At 42.7% G+C, this 22171-nt stretch overlaps 1 protein-coding gene across 1 annotated transcript in view; it reads right to left on the reverse strand.

The window, feature by feature from the left end:
- The window catches only part of CACHD1 (cache domain containing 1), a 389271-nt gene that overhangs the window by 107906 nt on the left and 259194 nt on the right, over positions 1–22171 (reverse strand). Inside the window, exons 14-15 of the mRNA XM_033916184.1 lie at positions 4581–4723; positions 3962–4143 (exon numbers count right to left, since the gene is read on the reverse strand). Coding sequence (XP_033772075.1) covers positions 3962–4143; positions 4581–4723 — 325 coding nt within the window. The remainder of the gene's footprint in view (positions 1–3961; positions 4144–4580; positions 4724–22171) is intronic.

The following is a 22171-nucleotide window of genomic DNA, read 5'->3' on the forward strand; positions in this document are numbered from 1 at the left end:
GTAATAAAGGGAGTGTTAAAGGAGGACAAAACCATCGCCGACAAACTGAACACATTTTTTTGCATCTGTATTTACCGAAGAGGATATACACAACATACCGGAAGCTGACAGGCTATACGCAGGAAACGAAGATGGGAAACTGACAGGGTTGACAGTCAGTCTACAAGAGGTATGTAGGAAGATTGATAGGCTTAAAAACAATAAATCCCCAAGACCGAATGGCATACATCCAAGGATAATCAAGGAACTGAAAGGGGCTTTAGCTGAACTGCTTCAACTAACAGCCAATCTGTTGATCAAATCAGGAAGGATTCCGGAAGACTGGAAAGTGGTGAATGTTACGCCGATCTTCAAGAAAGGTTCGAGGGGAGATCCGGGAAACTACAGACCGGTGAGTCTGACCTCGGTACCGGGAAAGATGGTGGAGGCGCTGATAAAGGACAGCATCACTGATCACCTTGACGGACACAATCTGATGAGGACCAGCCAGCAAGGCTTCAGCAAAGGAAGATCTTGCTTGACGAACTGGTCTTTGACTTAAGGGCCGCTGCGTTAACGGACTGCTGGGCACGATGGACCACTGGTCTGACCCAGCAGCGGCAATTCTTATGTTCTTATGAGTGGACGAATGGAACCTTTTTGACAACTCAACATGATAACTGGGGGGGGGGGGGGGAGCATGAGACATTGATGTGAGAAGTGAACATCTGCTTCGCAGGTTGGTGCAGGCCGATCAGCATGCTACCGTGGAGCAACTCACCATCCAAACAAACTAAGGGGTTTCCAGATATGTATCCAAAATGACTGTGCAGTAAACTCTATTTTGAATGGGGCTCCAGAGCAGACGGCTGGTGACTGCACCCATGCTTATGACAGTCCTAAATGGCATTGGTCCTAAATGGCATTAAAGGACCGACAAAAGAAGTAGAAGTCACGGTCCCACTGGGGACAAGCGATCACAACATGATCAACTTTAAACTTTGACATTGGGAAAGGGAAACGTACCAAAACCTTAACCACGACCTTAAACTTTAAAAACGGAAGATACGATAACATGAGAGTCATGGTGAAACATCGGCTCAAGAAAAAGATGGACAAAGCTAAAACAGAAGATTAGGCATGGTCCCTACTGAAAAATACTATCATGGAAGCACAAAATCTCTATATTCCGTGCATTTCTAAAGAAAGGAAAACTAAGGGCAAAGGAGAACCGGCATGGCTTACTAGAGAGGTGAAGGAAGCCATAAAAAAAAAGAAGGACTCTTTTAAAAAATGGAAACGCACGAAAACGCTTGAAGCTTGGAACAAACACAAAGATGATCAGAAGAAACATAGAACATGACGGCAGAAAAGGGCCAACGGCCCAACAAGTCTGCCCACTCAAGAACCCTCCCTCGAGAATCCATCTAAGAAGTGTCACAGGGTAGTGAGGGATGCCAAAAAGGACTATGAGGAAAAAATAGCGCAAGAGGCCAAAAATTTCAAGCCCTTCTTTAGATACATAAAAGGGAAAAATCCCACAAAAGAGGTGGTGGGACCGATAGATGACCAGGGAAGAAAAGGGTACATCAAGGAAGACAAACAAATTGCAGACAGATTAAATTCCTTCTTTGCGTCTGTCTTTACGAAGGAAAACACTGCAACAATACCAGAAGCAGTGAATGTATTCAAAGGAGTAATAGAGGACGGCCTCACCACAGTAGAACTGGACTTGGACCAGATATACTACCAGATCGACAAACTTAAAAGTGACAAATCCCCTGGACCAGATGGAATTCACCCGAGAGTCTTAAAAGAACTGAAGGATGAAATCGGAGAACTATTGCAAAAACTTGCCAACCTGTCAATTAGAACTGGACAGGTACCAGACAACTGGAAGATAGCAAACGTCAAAAAAGGATCAAGAGGAAAACCAGGCAACTACAGATCTGTGAGTCTTACGTCTGTCCCTGGAAAGATGGTTGAAACACTGATTAAAGATAGCATAGTCTGGCACTTGGATACACATGACCTGATGAGAGCCAGTCAACATGGCTTCAGGAAAGGGAAATCATGTTTGACAAATTTACTTCAATTTTTTGAGACCGTGAACAAACAAATTGATAGTGGAGAACCGGTGGACATAATATACCTGGACTTCCAGAAAGCGTTCGACAAGGTTCCACATGAGAGACTTCTCAGGAAACTACAAAGTCACGGAATAGAGGGAGATATACTAAGATGGATAGGCAAATGGCTGGAGAACAGAAAGCAGAGAGTGGGCATAAATGGAACGTTCTCAGACTGGGAGAAAGTGACTAGCAGTGTACCCCAGGGCTTGGTACTTGGGCCCATCTTATTTAATATTTTCATCAATGACCTAGAAGAAGGAACATCTAGTGAAATCATCAAGTTTGCAGATGACACAAAGCTATGCCGGGCAATCAGATCACAGAAGGATAGCGAGGAACTCCAGAGTGACTTGTGTCAGTTAGAGAAATGGGCAGAGAAATGGCAGATGAAGTTTAATGCGGAAAAGTGCAATGTAATGCATTTAGGCAGAAAGAACAAGGAACACGAGTATAGAATGTCAGGTGCATGTTCAGCTTATTAATGCTGCCAGAGGCTTGAAGCTTGCAGGCTGCAGCATGGAGGAACTGGACTCTGGACTAGAGCACCCCTCGATGAGCTGCACCCATGGTGGTCCGCCGCACCCCCCTCTTGGTATGCCACTGGTTGCGGGACCATAGTCTCTATGTGTGTGTTACTGGCTCTGACAGTAACGTCCATTCCAGAGTAGGTGAAAAGCAGAGCCAACAGCATGTGATTGGAGATTGCAACCTCATGACTGCCTTATGTTGTTTTGTTACTGCTGCTGGCTTGAAAAAAGCAGAAGCAGCAGGTGGGAAGCTACTCAGTTAAAATTTGTCCAAGTTAAGGAGTACTTGACTTAATGAAGTTGAGAAACACTTTTGTAATGTACAATAATGTTACTGCTTTCTGTGGTATTATTTGGTTACATCTCTTGTAGGTCTCATTAGGAACTAGAAGTACAGCTCAATTCCATTTGATAATTGTAACTAGGCTTTTTATAAATAGTCAAACCTCGGTTTGCGAGTAACGCAGTTTGCGAGTGTTTTACAAGACGAGCAAAACACTCTCGCAAATCTTGCCTCGAAAACCAAGTGTTGACTCGATATGCGAGCCCCCACCCCCGAGAACCGGCATTGCCCCCCCCCACTCATCTACCCGTCCAAACCCTTACCGCGATCGGGAACCGGCACATAGCACCAACCCACAGGATGTGCTAGTGCCGAAAGAGCCTGCCGCCGATTTCTGCTGGGCCTTGAACATCTGCGCATGCTCAAGGCCTTCTGGCTCCCGCTCTTTTCGAGATTCTAATGAGATTCTCAGAGAAACCAAGAATGTTATGTGGTGGGGTGGAAGTCCGCCAGTGGCCTCGGGGAGTGGTGGGGTCTTTTTGGGATGTGGAACGAATCATCCGAGTTTCCTTTACTTTCTATGGGGAAACCCGCTTTGATATACGAACACTTTGGCTTATGAGCATGCTTCTGGAATGAATTATGCTCGCAAACCAAGGTTCCACTGTATATGGTCATTAGTTTTGAAATATTATGTTTTGTGTGCACACTATTATTATCAATGATTCCACTGGGAAGATGAGCTATGATATACATACAAACATTTCATAGACGAAGTACTTTCTCATTTAATTCTTCCCACACAGGAGTCTGAAGTACATTAGAACTTCAGATACATTGGATTAAATAAGCTTGAAATGTAAACAAATTGCATTTCTATCTCACTAACATCAAAAAGAGAGAGGCACAAATGAACAGACCTGCAGTATCTTATGAGAACTTACTCCTGAACATTCAAGCACATTATATTAATGAAATATTTAATCTTTCTCTCTCTCTCTGAGAGTTAAGTACATTTTACCATGAGACCTAAAACTCACCATTGTCTCCTAGTGGGATCAAAGGCTTTGTCCATCAGAGAACCAGGATACATTCTGAGCACCCCATTGGGCGTTGCTATGTAACGGCGGACAATGTAACTGTTCAAGCTGCTCATATCCATTTGTGTCATCCATTCATCTGTGACATGACTGGTAGCCATTACTTCATTTCTGACAGAGAACTGCAAAATAAAGGCACACACAGCAGGGTTCCATCATGGGTGCATGAAAGATGAGGCTATATAGGAAGCCCAAGCACCTAGCACAGATCATCTAAACTCAATTACACTTTACAAAATTTTCTCACACCAGATGAATGCACCATGCTTATAAAAACATGAACTACCCTATTCCTTCTTTATGAAGTACCAAAATATGTATAAGATCCTCCTGACTAGGAAGTTTACCAGTCTGCTTCTGTCAGATCCTACTTCCAAAACTTTCACAAATTCATATTCTGTATATATATTTTTTACTTACCACCTCAAGTACTTATGATAAATAATGGTTATTCCAAAAATATGCAGAATCAGACCTACTCTCAAAGTCAGAGGAGCTAATTTGGGTAATATTGCCAAAATAAGTCATTTGTATGATTTTCAACTGTTAAACCACATACTTTAAGGCCTGGATTTGCAATCAGACGAGTGTTATCGCTGAGATATGCTGTGTAGTGTTCCACCATCCGTTTGGTTTCAGGTTGACTCAGATGTTCATAAGGAGAAGAGAAGCTACCTGCAGACAACATGACTGTAGGGCTTTCTGAAACAGGAATGAAACAAATGATGACATAAGTAAGGGACACCTGGTCACCATGCCTTCCCAGTACTCAGTGACAACTGTGTCCCAGGTTCCCCTACCACTCAATGACAGATGAACTTCACCAGCATTCAGCTACAAGCAGATTCCAGCCTCCTATAGCAAAGTAACACAATCACACCTTCCTCACTGATATTTGTATACCAGGTTATCAGAGCTTGATGACCCCTGGCCCCAGGCACCTAAGAGCTCAGTAACATGTAGGTTTTATTTATTCACAAGCATTTGATTTACTGCCATTCATACCATGGCACAGCAAGTCAATACTGGGCTATTTCTATGTCTTAATTACACTGGGCCTTTGATTCGGATTCAATAAGAGAAATTTGAACACTAGGGGGCCCTTTTATCAAGCCGCGCTAGCTGAGTTAGTGCGTCGGACATTTCATCACGCGCTAACCCCAGTGGCCGGCTAAACAACTAACACCTGCTCAATGCAGGCATTAGCGGCTAGTGCGGCAGGCGGTTTAACACGCGTTAAACCCCCCCTACCGCAGCTTGATTAAAGGACCCCTAGGTTTCCTAGTGCTAACAGTAACCCTGCCCCCATGCTCTTCTTGCACTCAGCAGCAACCAAATTCTGATTTATAATGAAATATTTTTCAGATTTCAAAGCAATCTTCTCATGCAAATAAGTTCCACGGTAAAGCAATAACCAGCTTTGAAAAATTCAAGAACTGCTGCAGAACAATGCCCATGGCAAAACAATTTCAATGTGCTGCTCACTTGTAGTAGGTGTTCCCTGAGGACAGACTAGCTAACATTCTTACATGTAGGTAGCATCCCTGACGGAGCCCAGTTCACACACTGTCCAATGTTCATTGCAAAAAAAAGCCTTTGGCAGGTCAGCACTGTGCATGCGCAAATACTTTACTAACAGCCTGAGTCACACGGGTCCCTCAGTTTTATCATAAAACATGAAGAATGCAACTCCTAAGGGAGGTGGGGGGAGGGAGGGGATATTTGAGAATACTAGTCCTGTTATCTTCAGAAAACACCTGCTACAGGTGAGTAGCTTCGCTTTTTATGACAACAAGAACTTTCTAATATGATAGAATTCCTAGCTACCAGGCTCACCGAAAACAACAAGCAAGGGTTAATAGGAACATGCAACAGCAAAGTTGAATAAAATAACAGCAAAAACAGTTTTATTGTGAAGGTGCAGCCTTGAACAGAAAAGAATGGGTTCAGGAGGGTGGAGTTGGATTTTAGATCCCAAACTGGCTGTTGTGTCAGGTATGCTGCTCAAGGCAGTGATGAGATGTGAATATATGGACCAAAGACAATGTTGTAGCTCTGCAAATCTCAATGGAGGCTGATCTGAAGGGCTAGTGACACATCCATGGCTCAGACACTGTGAACCATGCATGACCCTCAAGTCAGCCTAGCCTGGGCAAAAGTACCAATTGAATAAAGTACGTTTATCGATGCTCCTCCCAACCTATTTGGGTCAAAAGAAATAAAAAGCTGGGTAGACATTCTATGGGCTTTAGTCCATTCTGGATAGAAGGCCAAAGCTCACTTGCAGCTCAAGGTATGCAGTGTGCTTTTGCCAAGATGGGCATGAGGTTTTGGGAAGAATGTTGGCAGGATGATGGACTGATTAAGATGGAACTCTGACATCACATTAGGAAGAAATTTACGGTGACTGCAAAGAACTACTCTGTTACAGTGGCGTACCAAGGGGGGGGGGGGCGGTCTGCCCCGGGTGCACAGCTGACCACCCTCTCTATTCTGCCGCTGCTGCTTTCCTTAACCAACAGCAGTAGCAGTAAACAAGGGTGTCCACGGGTGCTCACTCCGTGGTTCTTCAGTTTCTGGACGGCTCTCCTGCTCAAAGTCGCGGGCATCAGCTCCTCGCGTGATCCGTGTCGGAAGCGTTCCCTCTGACGTCACAATGTCAGAGAGAAGGCTTCCGACGCAGCCGCAGATCGCGTGAGGTGTAGAAGCCTGCGACTTTGAGCAGGGGAACCAGCCAGAAATGCTGGGCAGGGAAGAGAACTGTTGTTGCTGAACTGGGAAGGGGGGGCTTAGAAATGCTGCACAGGCAAGGGGGGAGACATGCTGTTTCTGTACAGGGAAGGGGGGTAGAAATGCTACACAGGCAAGGGGGGGGAGAAATGCTGCACAGACAAGGGGGGAGAGAAATGCTGCTGCTGCAGCACCCAATTGGGGAGAGAGAGGGAAGGAAGGAAAAGGAAGAGGAACCAGAGATGCCAAGTCCATGGGAGGGAGGGAAAGGAAAAAAGGAAAGGAGATACCAGACCATGGAGGGAGAGGGAGAGGAAGAGATGCCATTGCATGGGGGGAGGGAAGGGAAGGAGATAGAGATACCAGACCATGGTGTGGAGTGGGAAGGAAGGAAGGAAAGGAGAAGAGAAAGAGAGAGATGCCAAAGCATAGGGGAGGGGGTGGAGACAGAAAAATGGAGAGGGGGTGAAGCTGAAATGAATCATGTGCAAAGGAGAGAAGGGACACAGGATATACAGTTTATTGAAGGGACATAGAAAGAGGGAAGATACCATATGGAAGTTTCAAGTTTAAGTTCAAGTTTCAAGTTTAATATTCATTTGATGAATCGCTTATAACAATATCTAAGCGATGTACAGTATTAAAAACCATCAGAATGTGGTAATACATTTAGTTTACAAAATTTAAACAAAAGACAGACAAAATTGGACAGACAGGAAGGGGTGGGAAGGAGGGAGAAAGTTACAATTTTTTATATATTAGAATTTAACATCAAACGGAAAGCACATTGGGTAGTGATGGGTTATGATAAAATAAGAAGAATGCAGAGAGAGAGAGGGTAAACAGTAGATGGAAGGGGCAGAGAGAGTGTGGGCAGTAGATGGAAGGGGTAGAGAGAGAGGGCAGAAGCTGGGTAGAAGGGGCAAATAGAGGGCAGATATTGCATGGAAGGGAGAGCAAAGAGAAGATGATTAAAGCAGAAACGACAAAAGGTAGAAATATTTTTTTTTTGCTTTATTTAGAATCAAGTAGTATTGTAACTGTATTGATAAAAGTTTATAAATAGGAAATGGAAATAAGGCAATTTTTTGGACTAAACCCCTTTCCTCAGGTCAGGACAGGATACCATAACAGCAGTATACTGTACTGTTCTGAAGAAAGATTTGGCCTCTGAAAACTAATTGAAAAATGGATTAGTCCAATAAAATGGTATTTCTTATCTCTCATTATTTGTTTTATTTTTATTTGTTAATTTGTAAAGTGGTGATTGTTATGTATCTGTTTTTTCAAATTTACATCTACTGTTTTTATATTTTGCACAGTATTAGGGGACATGTGTCACTGTTTTTGTAGTGTTGTGGTGTTGCATTGTATGCAGAGTCTGGTTTCTTGGCAGTTCAGTTTAACTTTTGTCTACATATTTCTGTCTTTAGTTTGTGATTATTCCATATTGGGCGAGGGTGTATCTCTATTCTGTGTGTATGAAAAGGACATAGTTTTCAGTTGGCATTGACTGCAGGATCAATTGACTGTGCGGGATCTGGCTTGTTTAGTTTTACAATGTATGTGTTGGTGTTCTAGTGTTCACTGCAGGTTTAAGATGCTGCCTTTTCCTAGGTACTCTTGTTGTGCGATATGTGGATTGTTACTAAAAATCATATTTTTCATATAGATGGGGGGGGGGGGTGTCAAAAAATGATGGATCCCGGGTGTCACATATGCTAGGTACACCACTGCTCTGTTATATTAACAAAGTAAATGATGGCAAAGACCTGTGTAGTCTGTTCAATCTGCCCAACAGTCACATTCAATATCAAGGCAATGATGAACCAACAATCCAGTATATTATTACATTTTACTTGCTAAGTTCCACTATATGTCTACTCCTCTCCTTGAGATGTGCAAGACCTGTACTGAGACAACATGAATGTGGTATAAAATACGAATACTTGCTCCAGATCCATACTTGCCATTTTTAGGGCTTAGACTGTAAAAAGGTTGCTTTGCACTGGCCCTACTTCCCAGCTACCATGGTGCTGTTAAAACCTGCTCCAGTCCATCCTGATCTGCTTTGTTACATAAGGGACACAGACTGTAGAAATTTGTCTGGCATTGGTCACACTGCCCCACTGCTGGAGTTGCCGTCAAAGCTAACTCCAGCCCATCCTGACCTGTCCTGCCACTACTAGGGCCTGAAGTTCAGTAGCCTTGCAAGCTGAAATGACCGCCACTAAAAATAAGACCTTACAGGTAAGGTATGTCAGATGATAGGAGTTAAGTGGCTCAAATGGAGCTTTCATCAACTGGGCGAGGTTTGATTGGGGGCTTTGACAACAGCAAACTATTCATGAAGCAAGCTAAAGGCAGTACAGAGATAGGCTTACCACTCACACAGTGATAAGCACTGATTGCACTGAAGTGAACTCTTACAGAATTAGACTAGATTCAGAAAGATGTAGGAGGTATTCAAACATGTTTTGTGCAGGGCAAGGAAGAGGATCTTAACCTCCACTTAAAAATATAACACAGAATGCTAGGAATGATAAAGAAGGGGATCACGAACAGATTGCAGGTTATCATGCAGTTGAACCGGGCCATGGTGCGCCCTCACCTGGAGTACTGCGTACAGCACTGGTCGCAGTACATGAAGAAGGACACGGTACTACTCGAAAGGGTCCAGAGAAGAGTGACTAAGATGGTTAAGGGATTGGAGGAGACTGCCGTACAGCGAAAGATTAGAGAAACTGGGCCTCTTCTCCCTCGAACAGAGGAGATTGAGAGGGGACATGATCGAAACATTCAAGGTACTGAAGGAGATAGACTTAGTAATAATAATAATCTACTATAATAAAACGCTAAGTGCGCATGCACACTCTTACCGGCGTGTTCCCTGATCTGTAGTTCCATGGTCGGCAGGAGTACGCATGTGCGCTTCGATCCCCCTCCCACTCACTGAAAGGAAGGCAGTTCGTCGTCATCACCCCCCTCCCCGCCGCACGCCTACCCGCCACACCTGAACCCCCGTTGAGCCTCCCATCCGCCCCTCCCACTTCACGGACAAAGTTTATTTTTAAATTCATAGCCGCCGCCGCGGCTCCTCTCTCGCGGTCTTGCCGGCTCAGGCTCCCTTACATGCAGGTGGGGATCGAGAGAGGCTCTCAATCCACCACCCCGGTCCAGCGTCCTAGCCGGTCCTACCTTCAAATTTATCTTCGGCAGCGGCAGTCAGGCCGGAAAAAGAAAGTCGCATCAGGAGGGGTGCGGGATGCGGCAGAGGGAACTTTCCCAAGCGGCGGGACTTGGCGGGTGGGAAGGAATAGGGAGACGTTGGTTTGGTATGTATCTGCAACCTCTGTCCCTGACTGCATTTGCATATATGTAGTCTTTTGTGCACATAATTGAAGGCAGTACGTAGAGGGGTATTTGGCATGGGACTTGGTGTTTCTATTACAATTGTCACTCGGTAGGGAGGAGTAGATACCAGCAGGGGTACATTACAGAGTGGACTTGAAGGAAGTGGGGGAGAGGCAAGATGGGAGATAGATTCAGGGAGGGGACAGAAGAGGGAGGGAGAGATATGGACAGAGGAAGAAAGAGAGGGAGAGATGGACATGAGGTTCATGCTGGTGGGCCAGAAGGGGTGCTGCTGGACAAGGGGGAGGTAAAAGGAAGGTAGAAGGGCTACTGCTGGACAGGGGGAGCAGTGAAGGGGTGCTGCTGGACAGGGGAAACGTAAAATGAAGGGAGAAGGGCTGCTGCTGGACAGGGGGAGCAGGGAAAGGGTGCTGCTGGACACGGGGGAGGTAAAAGGAAGTTAGAAGGCCTACTGCTGGACAGGGGAAAGAAAGAAAGAAAGAAAGAAAGAAAGAAAGAAAGAAAGAAAGAAAGAAAGAAAGAAAGAAAGAAAGAAAAGAAAGAAAGAAAGAAAGAAAGAAAGAAAGAAAGAAAGAAAGAAAGAAAGAAAGAAAGAAAGAAAGAAAGAAAGAAAGAAAGAAAGAAAGAAAGAAAGAAAGAAAGAAAGAAAGAAAGAAAGAAAGAAAGAAAGAAAGAAAGAAAGAAAGAAAGAAAGAAAGAAAGAAAGAAAGAAAGAAAGAAAGAAAGAAAGAAAGAAAGAAAGAAACCAAGGAGAAAGAAAGAAAGAAAGAAAGAAGCCAAGGAGAAAGACAGACACACATCTATTCTAGCACCCGTTAATGTAACGGGCTTAAAGATTAGTAATAAAAATAATAGTTTATATACCGCAGGACCGTGAAGTTCTATGCGGTTTACAATAATTAAAAGATGGTACAACTTGAGTGGAATATACAGAATTAAGAGCTAGTGATTAACAGGTATAGATTAACAGTTATTTTGGAGTAAGAATTGTACAGGTCAGCTGCCTAAATACTTCAAGAACAGATATGTTTTTAGGCGTTTCCTAAATTCCCCATACGTAGTAGTCGTAAGCAATTGATCTAGATCTTTACCCCATAGTGCTGCCTGATGTGAGAGAAGGTGTTGATAATGTCTTTTAAGTTTACATCTTCTAACTGGAGGGGAAAGGAAGTTCAAGTGTGAGCTTCTCTTATGTCTGTTGGCTGAGAAAGAGAAAAGGTCAGTTATATATTTAGGGGCTAGACTGAATAGTGCCTTAAAGCAAAAACAACCGAACTTAAACTTCGCACGCGCCTCCATCGGCAGCCAATGCAGTAGTCAGTAGTAAGGTGTTACATGATCGGACTTCTTCAGTCTGAAGATCAGTTTAATCGCTGCATTTTGCATCAGTTGTAATCGTTGCATATTCTTTTGGGTAATTGCCAAATAGGCGATATTACAGTAATCAAGTTGACTTAAAATGTTGCGTTATCCTATGACATCGTTTTATTTGGTATATCTATGAGGAAAAAAAGTCAAATTTCGTCATGTAATAATAAACTTTTGTTAATAATGACAGGGGTCGCCATTCAGCATATTGCCAACAATTGGAAAAACTACTCTAATCTTAACTATACATTTTGGTGGAATTCATTATGTCATATTTATAAGATGGAAAGAGCTATTGCTACGCAGAAAGGGACTTACAATAAGTTTATAAAGATCTGGGAACCAATGGAAAAGTATTGTAATGAGTAGACATCATTTTTTTAAGGGAGATTATATTTACACATTGGGGGGTGGGGGGGGCGATATAATTTTTATTTGAAAGTTTGTTTTACTTACTTTAAGAAGGGTGGGAGGGAGGGGATTTCTATTTTTGTTTATGAGGATTTGATTAAGAATTTTAAGTGCTGTATTGAAATTATAATGGATATATTTATGTACACTTATTGTCTGTTTTAAAATGACTCAAGAAATTTAGTTACTTTAAGAAGGGTGGGAGGTGGGGATGTATATTTTTGTTCTAGATGATATGATTAAGAATTTCAAGTGTTATATTGAAAGTTTAATGGATATTTTATTGTACACTTGTTTAAGATTTAAAATGAATAAAGAATTAAAAAAAAAAAAAAATGAGGGATTGTACCAGAATTCTAAAAGCTGACATGTCAAAATATGCTCTAATGGACCGAAGCTTCCATAGAGTGAAAAAAATATTTCTGATTAAGGCGTCAACCTTTCATGGTTAGGCTCTGATTCAATGTTTTTATGTAATTTTATATTGTAAACCGCTTAGAAAACTGATTAAGCGGTTTAAAATTTTTTTTTAATAAACTTGAAACTTGAAACATAGTAGATTGAATAGGGTAACTAAATTTATTGATGCAGAGTGATGTTTTGGTGTCAAGTGGGCCTGGGGAGGCTACGAAAAATTTTGTTTTTTCTGAGTTGAGTCTCAGTCTGAATTCAGACATCCACTGTTCCATCAGATTTAGTACTTCTGTTGCCTTGGGAGTAGCTTCCAAGAGAGAGTTAGCGAATGGGATGATGATCGTGAAATTATCTGTGTAACTGAATAATTTTATCCCCAGCTGGGTTAATTGCGCTCCTAATGAGGACATGTACACATTGAAAAGCAGTGGGGAAAGTGGTGATCCCTGCGGTACGCTGGATGGATTGCTCCAGGTATCAGAGAGATCGTAATTGAAACGTACCTGATAGGTGCGTGACATAAGGAAACCCCGAAACCAGTCTAAGACCTCTTCCCTGATACCGATTGCATCTAAGCATTGTAGTAGTTTCCCATGGTCCACCAAGTCAAAAGCAGAGCTCATATCGAATTGCATGATCAGGGCATTAAGGCCCTTACTGAACAAGAGATGCAGATTATCTAAGATAGCTGTAATTACTGTCTCAGGGCTGAACAAAGGTCTAAAACCAGATTGAGTCTCATGTAGGAGAGAGAATTGATCAAGATATTTCATCAATTGGGTATGTACCAATCCTTCCATAATTTTTACATTAAATGGGATGGATGCTACTGGTCTATGGTTGGTTACTAGTGCTAATGATTCTTACTATTCTTACTATTTTTTGGAATTGGGGTTATTATATGACCATTATTAGTGAGGAATTTTCCATTTTTTAATTTATCGGTTAGGTTTAAAGGATAGTTTAAAGTTTAATGGAACTGCCTTCATAATTTCTGGGGGACATGAGTCCAAAACACAGTATGATTTAGAATATTTGTTGTATAATTTAATATAATTATTCCATTCTAAGTCTTGAAAGGAACTCCAGATCATGTCCGCTGGTATTTCATTTCCTTGTGTGATAACTATTTGGTGTTCATTGATGTCATTTGTCGAACAGTTGTTTCTTAGTTTTTTAATTTTTGAGTCAAAATGCTGTGCTAACTGATTTGCTGAAGGTGGTTTAATATTGTGCATGTGTTAAGTGTAGTGTGTGGTGTCAAATAAATTCATAACCAAGTTGAACAGCTCTTTTGTATTGATTCCTTTTGAGCTAGATAAGTCAATTTTAGAAGAGTAAAATACTTTACGTTTGTCTTTTATCAGTTGTTTATAGATTTTTATGTTGGATCTCCAGTTGTTCCAGTCTGACAAATTTCCTGTTTTTTTTCCAAATTCTTTCTTGTCATCTTACTAGTAGTTTCATATTTAGAAGTTCGGAGTCAAACCATTTGTTATATTTATTTGCGCAGCTTTTGCTATTTAGTTTAGGGGCTATTTCATCTAAAATGGCTGTGCTAGTTTTCATCCAGTGATCCCAAAAGTCGACTTCTTCTCCTATCTCTGCTTGTAGTTCATATTGTGACCAATATTCCTCTGGATTGATATGACCCCTTGTGAGATGTTCTCTTTTTATCCTTGGGTGTGTTTTAGATTTTGAATGAGTCCAGATTAACTTGAAATAATAAGTAAAACACCAAGTGCCATCAGGTAGAGAGATGGAAGGGTGTGAAATCTCCTTTGTGGACATAGCTACCACATCTAAGTGATGGCCTTTTTCGTGTGATTGTGTGGGAAAAGGGAGTTTGTAGTTAAGCAAAGATAGAAAGTTTTAAATTCTTTCACATCTGGGTTGTCCTCTTCATCTAGATGTAAGTTTATGTTACCTGCGATGATATTATATGAAGGAGTAATTGAATTATGTAGCACAAATTCGCAAAAGTCCTCTTTGGCTTTTGGCCAGCTTTTCAGTGGGATGTAGACTAAAATGAGAGAGAGGGATTCTTCTAGGTCCTTATTGCTAATTTTACAGGCTAATATTTCTAACTGATTGGTCATTTTGTAATCCAATAGTTCAAACTCAAATCCTTCCTTAAGAATAATTGCTAATCCTCCCCCTTTTCTTCCCTTACGGTTTAGTGTAAGAATTTTAAAGTTATCTGGTAAGAGATCAATTATTATTGGATCTTCTTCAGACAATAGCCATGTTTCCGTTAGAAAAAGACAGGCTATTTGCTTGCTGATGATCCAATCTTTAATTAAAAAAGCTTTATTCCTGACAGATCTAGTGTTAAGATATGCACAGAGAATAGAAGCGGATGTGATAGTTTTCGTAGATGTAGTGGTTTTGATGGGTTTTACTTCCTTTGTCTTTTTTTAAGGGTACGTTGATGTCTTCCTTTATTTGAGATAACATTAATCTGATTTGCCCTGTCTTCCTGTAGGTTAATTATGTGCCCGATAGGTAGATCAGGATAATGGACTGATTGTAATTGTGGGTAGAATGAATTAACATCCTTGATGCTACTGCTTATTAAGTAGATCACTAAGATCAATAGGAAATTCATGTTTGCAGGGTAATGTCTCCTTCCTGTCGCAATAGCTATATTGGTTTCACCTACTCCTCCCAATTCCTAGGTTGCTTAGTTGATAACAATCTGATAATTCAACTCTTAGGTATAGCTAGTACCTGATGGTAATGAATTATGTTGGGGGGGTTAGCTGTCACAGCCTAGATCGCACATGCATCTAACAACCTAGCAGGTAAGTGCAGAGTGCTAAAACCTTAGCTTAATTTCTCATCCAATTCACATTGGAGTGCACTGAGCAGTCTAGCAAGTAAAGTGCAAAGTGCAGAAAACCTTAATTACACAAGCGTTTTACAAACTAGCAGGTAAAGTGCTCATGGGACCGATAACAGAAGTGGAAGTCATGGTTCCACTGGGAACGAGTGATCACAATGTAATCAACTTTAAACTTGACATCGGGAAAGGGAAACATGCCAAAACCTTAACCACCACCTTGAACTTTAAAAAGGGTAAATACGATAGCATGAGAGCCATGGTAGAAAAACGACTCGAGAAGATGGTGGACAAACTTGAAACGGTTGATCAGGCATGGACCCTACTGAAAAATACTATCACAGAAGCACAAGATCTCTACATTCCGAGGATTTCCAAAGATCGGAGAACAAAGAGCAAAAGAGAACCGGCATGGCTTACCATACAGGTGAAGGAAGCCATAAAAGAAAAGAAGGACTCTTTCAAAAAATGGAAATGCATAAAGACAACCGAAGCCTGGAACAAACATAAAGATGATCAGAAGAAATGTCACAAGGCGGTGACAAAACAGGAATATGAGGAAAAAATAGCCCAGGAGGCCAAAAACTTCAAGCCCTTCTTTAGATACGTGAAAGGGAAAAAACCTGCAAAAGAGGCAGTGGGACCCCTGGACGACCAGGGAAGAAAAGGGTACATCAAGGAAGATAAACAAATCGCAGACAAACTAAATTCCTTCTTTGCGTCCGTTTTTACGAAGGAGGACACCTCAACAATACCTGAAGCGGAGAAAGTGTTTGCAGGAGAAATAGAAGACAGCCTCACCACAGTTGAAGTGGACTTAGACCAGATATACTATCAGATTGACAAACTTAAAAGTGACAAATCCCCTGGACCGGATGGGATTCATCCGAGAGTCTTAAAGGAACTGAAGGTTGAAATCGGAGAGTTATTGCAAAAACTTGCAAACCTGACAATCAGAACTGGACAGATACCGGACAACTGGAGGATAGCGAACGTCACCCCAATTTTCAAAAAAGGATCGAGAGGGGAACCGGGCAACTATAGACCTGTGAGTCTTACGTCTGTCCCTGGCAAGATGGTTGAAGCACTGATCAAGGATAGCATAGTCCGGCACTTGGACGCACACGACTTGATGAAACCCAGTCAACATGGATTCAGGAAAGGGAAATCATGTTTGACGAATTTACTCCAATTTTTTGAGACCGTAAACGAGCAAATTGATAGTGGGAAGCCGGTGGACATAATATACTTGGACTTCCAGAAAGCGTTCGACAAAGTTCCACACGAAAGACTTCTCAGGAAACTACAAAGCCATGGCATAGAGGGGGATATACAAAGATGGATAGGCAAATGGCTGGAAAACCGAAAGCAGAGAGTGGGCATAAATGGGAAGTTCTCCGACTGGGAGAAAGTGACTAGTGGTGTACCCCAGGGCTCGGTACTTGGGCCGATCCTTTTTAATATTTATATCAATGACCTGGAGGAAGGAACATCCAGTGAGATCATCAAGTTTGCAGACGATACAAAACTATGCCGGGCAATCAGATCGCAGGAGGATAGAGAGAAACTCCAGAGCGACTTGTGTCGGTTAGAAACATGGGCGGAGAAATGGCAGATGAAGTTCAATGTGGAGAAATGCAAGGTAATGCATTTAGGCAATAAGAATAAGGAATACGAGTATACAATGTCAGGTGCAACTCTGGGGAAGAGTGAACAAGAAAAGGACCTGGGTGTACTGATAGATAGGACCCTGAAGCCGTCGGCACAATGCGCGGCAGCGGCAAAGAAGGCAAATAGAATGTTGGGCATGATAAAGAAAGGAATCTCGAGTAGATCGGAGAAAGTTATAATGCCGCTTTATAGGGCAATGGTCAGACCACACTTGGAATACTGCGTCTAACATTGGTCTCCCTACCTAAAGAAGGATATAAAACTGCTGGAGAGGGTGCAGAGACGAGCAACAAAACTGGTGAAGGGTATGGAGAAACTGGAATACGAGGACAGACTTATAACACTAGGATTGTTCTCCCTTGAGAAAAGGAGACTGCGTGGGGATATGATCGAGACCTTCAAAATACTGAAAGGAATCGACAAAATAGAGCAGAGAAGATTATTTACATTGTCCAATTTGACACAGACTAGAGGACATGTAATGAAGCTAAGGGGGGACAGGTTCAGGACTAATGTCAGGAAGTTCTGCTTCACTCAGAGAGTGGTTGACACCTGGAATGTCCTTCCAGGGGAGATTATGGCGGAATCGACCGTCCTAGGCTTCAAGAGCAAACTAGATGCATATCTCCTTAAGAGAGGCATATAAGGATATGGTGGACTATAAATTACGCCAGGTGTACACCTGGCGGGGCCTCCGCGTGTGCGGATCGCCGGACTTGATGGACCGAAGGTCTGATCCGGAGAAGGCAGTTCTTATGTTCTTATGACTGCAGATAGCCTTAGCTTATTTCTTGCCCTACTCACAGTTCAGTTCAGTGAAGTGATTGGAGTCTTGAGTAATGTCTCTTCTATGAATTCTGTCCAGCAAGTGAAGGGCAAAATCTCTGGTTTTTAGGTTCCGTACGCTTTCCGCAAAGGCGCGAGTCAAAGGCGGGCCGAACGACGGTGCGTCGTTATGCTCTGCCTTTTCAAAGGGCTGAAGATCAGCAGGAGAGGCTTTGGGGGCGGGACCAAAGCCCCGATGTTGCCTGTGGTGGTCGGGTTGGCAAGGCAGGGAGGGAAGATGGTGGCTCCCTTCTTCTCTGTCTTGTCGGCAGATAAGGACAGGTTGTTCATCCTCTCCAAGGTAGGGAAAATGAGAGGGCACTCTAAAGTTGAAAGGGGGATAGATTCTGTACAAACGTAAGGAAGTTCTTCTTCACTCAGAGAGTGGTAGAAAACTGGAACGCTCTTCCGGAGTCTGTCATAGGGGAAAATTCCCTTCAGGGATTCAAGACAAAGTTAGACAAGTTCCTGTTGAACAAGAACGTACGCTGATAAGGCTAGTCTCACTTAGGACGCTGGTCTTTGACCAGAGGGCCGCCTCGTGAGCAGACTGCTGGGCATGATGGACCACTGGTCTCACCCAGCAGCAACAATTCTTATGTTCTTATGTACCTCTTAGTGGAATCTTTCCTGGAAGCCAGCAGAATCCTGGAGACATCCTCAGGCAGCTGAAGCGATGCAGAATCTACACTTTGATGTTCAACACACCAAGAATTTAACTTTAAAAAAATCCCCAACCCACAACATTCTTATCTCAGCTTTTGAATATAACATTATTTTGTGAATAGCATACAAATTGGACTCCTAAGGAAGGCAATACTTGCTAAAACATGGTCCATTTTGGGTCTTGCTCCATGTTGTACTGCTATCATCAATATCACATTGCTATTTATCTGAACAGATCTTCAGTAGACTTGTTGCTCCTCTTTTCTTTTTTTGAACTTACACATTCAACATCCAGGCCATGAAGGGTTAGGGACTGGAGGCTGGAATGTTTTATATGATGAGGGTCCAAAGGAGGCCAATCTCCATGGTTCTCTGGAGAACAACTCTAGAAGTAGAGGGAACCAGATGTGCCTCAGCGAATAAAGTGTAATGAGAACATGGTCCCTTAGTCCTGCTTGAGTTTCAGCAAAGGATGGGAGGATTTGTATACAGGACACCCTTGCCCCAAATCTAGGAGAAAGACATTGGATGCTAGCCTGTTGTGTGACCTGAGTGCGAAAAGGTACTGAGAGACCTTGTGGTTAAGATCAGTGGCAAAAAAGATCCATCAAAGCGATGCCCCACTCTCGGAAGATCTTGTGGCAATACCCATGTTGAGAGACCACTCATGCGGTTGCCTCATCCTTCTCAGTCTGTTTGCCAGACTGCTGTCTTTTCCCACCAGGTATGTGGCTGAGCATCATGCCATAGCTAGTGGCCTATTGCTACATCCTGACTGTTTCCTGACACAAGGAGTGGGAGCTGGTACCCCCCTGCTTGTTAACATGGTATATGGCAATTTGATTTTCCATTTGAATTAGCACAATTTGGATCAAAATCCGAACTCTGAAAGCCTTTGAAGCATTCCAGATTGCTCATAGCTCCTGGAGACTGATATGGAACTGAGTCTCCTAAGTGGACTACATCCTTTGTGTGTGAAGCCTGTCTACAAGAGCTCCCTACATTAAAGAGGAAGCATCCATAATCAAAATCTTCTGAGGCAGAGAAATTTGGAATGGGAGTCCTAGGATCAAATTGGGCCAAAACATCCACCAGGGAAGTGACTGGGCTAACCCTGGAGTGACTTTGATGACATCTGCAAGGTTCCCCATGGCTTGGCATCACTAAGAAGCAAGAGTCCATTGGGCGTTCCTCAAATGGAGGCGTGGCAAGAAGTGACATGAACTGTGGAGGCCATATGGCCATCAAACCTCAACATCTGCCAAGCCATAACCTTCTGGATGTTTTGATCCTAAGCAGTGCTGGCAACAAGGGCATGTGCCTATTCCTGTGGCAGGTAGGCTAGAGCTTACACCGTTATCTAGAAAGGGTTCCAGTGTACTCCAATTGCTGTTCTGGGAAATGATGGGACTTGGGATAGTTGACAAAGAATCCTACTAGCTCCAGCACTCAAATAGCTCTCTGCATAGATTCCTGGTCACCTTTTTTGATGTGATCTTGACCAGTCAAATTGTCCAAGTAAGGAAAAACATGAACTCCCAGTCTGTATAACAAAGCTGTGACTATTTCATTAATACCCTTGGGGCGGACACAAGGCCAAACAGCAGGCCAAAATACTGGTAGTGGCTCTCCTGGGCAGGCATACTTGTACTCTGGAATCATTTGGGAGGAAAGTTTTGCTGGCCTTATCCCTGCATCCAGAACTAAATGCCCTGCACAAGCATTTACTTGAAGTTCTTGGTGTGCTTGAGTTTGTAGACTCTCCACCAAAGCAGCCACACACATTCACCAGATAGCCACAAGAGAAGTGCAGGAAGCATTTGGCTAAGGACACCTTTGTTTCTTTATATGTGGTGTCTAGGTTTCCTCCTTGGGTGTTAAAATGTGCAGATTCTTATGGTTGTGTGTCTTGGAACTGTAGGTGAAAACAGGGGTAATTAGTGTACAGGAGGCACCTACAGGCAACTGTCCCCTGCCTGAGCAGTGCAAGGAGAACAAAATGTGTCTAATGGAATTTATATGTATCACTCGACATCAGTGCTGATGCATTCATTATCTGTGTCTAGCACAGTTCCAGAAGATTTGGGATTGACACACTTGATGCTAATGTGGATGAACTGGACTTCTTAGTGCCAAAAAGTATCTCATACACTACTTCTCTAGATTTCTGGTTTCTCTTCTGCATTTGAGCACAAAGAGAACAGTTGAGAGTCATAATTGTGTTCTAGACATTTTAGGTACATGTTATGTGAGGCAGTCACAGATGTGGTCCTATTATGTGTATTTCTTGAAGCAACTGGCAGACTTCAGGGACATCACAGGAAAAATAGCTGCAGCAAAATCAAACAATTCAATGGTGGAGAAGGGAAAAATAAAAATCCTCTTCTCAGATTGTCATGCACAGATCCCAGCCAGGAGCTCAGGCCTAGAATGGCTACGAGCTGCAGAAAAGATAGAAACTGAAAGGGCCAAAAACCTAAGCAAAAAACAGAGAGAAAATTTTGGAAGAGGAGCAAAACCCTGGAGAAATTCCCCGAATAGTCACAAAAACACAAGCAAGTGAGCACAAAAATAAGTAAAACAAGAAGTCTCTTATGCCATGATGGAAGATGGGGCTTCACAGTTCTGTGGAGAAAAAGAAACAGAGGGACTTGTGTGACTTGGGCTGGTGGGAAGGTACTTGTGGATATGTGGTGGGGGCCTACCAAAGGGGTTTTTGTAATGAACACTAACTAGGTAGCGCCTGCATCGGGCTCTTCAGGAATGTCACCCATGTATGAGAAACTAAGTCCTTGTCCTCAAAGAAACCTCTTTTAAAATCATCAATATAATTATCCGACATTTTCATGGCATCCAAAACAGATCAAATGTTTACTATGAAAAGATTAACAAGTAGAAAAGTGTGTGTGTGTAAATGACTGATGCAGGAAGGAACTCTGATGCAGGTCTTGTAAGACTGGAGACTCTGAGTCATGCATTAGAGTTCTTTCCTGTACCACATGGCAATAGAGAAGCAGTTTCCAACCTTTTTCATTTAAAGGGCTATAGTGTGAATACGAGAAAGCTCTGAAGGCCACCAAAAATTTGAAGCTTACACATACTACTAATTTTGTATACTGCCTTGCCTTGGCCTGCTTGTTCAGACTGGGTATTAAACATTAAAAATTAATACTAAAATTGATTCTACAACACTTCAAGGACATATTTTAAAAACGCACTTAACATAAGAACATAAGAATTGCCGCTGCTGGGTCAGACCAGTGGTACATTGCACCCAGCAGTCCGCTCACGCGGCGGCCACCAGGTCAAAGACCAGTGCCCTAACCGAGACCAGCTCTACCTGCGTTCGTTCTGGTTCAGCAGGAACATGTCCAACCTTGTCTTGAATCCCTGGAGGGTGTTTTCCCCTATAAGATTCCAGAAGAGCATTCCAGTTCTCTACCACTCTCTGGATGAAGAAGAACTTCCTTACGTTTGTACGGAATCTATCCTCTTTTAACTTTAGAGGGTGCCCTCTCGTTCTCTCTACCTTGGAGAGGGTGAACAACCTGTCTTTATCTACTAAGTCTATTCCCTTCATTATCTTGAATGTTTTGAATATCCCCTCTCAGTCTCCTTTTTTCAAGGGAGAATATGCCCAGCTTTTCTAATCTCTCACTGTACGACAACTCCTTCAACCCCTTAACCATTTTAGTTGCTCTTCTCTGGACCCTTTCGAGTAGTACCGTGTCCTACTGGACGCAGTATTCCAGGTGAGGGCGTACCATGGCCCAATACAGCGGCATGATAACCTTCTCTGATCTGATCTTATTTTGGATTGACAACAGTAGCAAATTCCATAAATGAGA

This window comes from Geotrypetes seraphini, chromosome 12 (assembly GCF_902459505.1).
Source record: "Geotrypetes seraphini chromosome 12, aGeoSer1.1, whole genome shotgun sequence".
Lineage (NCBI taxonomy): Eukaryota > Metazoa > Chordata > Amphibia > Gymnophiona > Dermophiidae > Geotrypetes > Geotrypetes seraphini.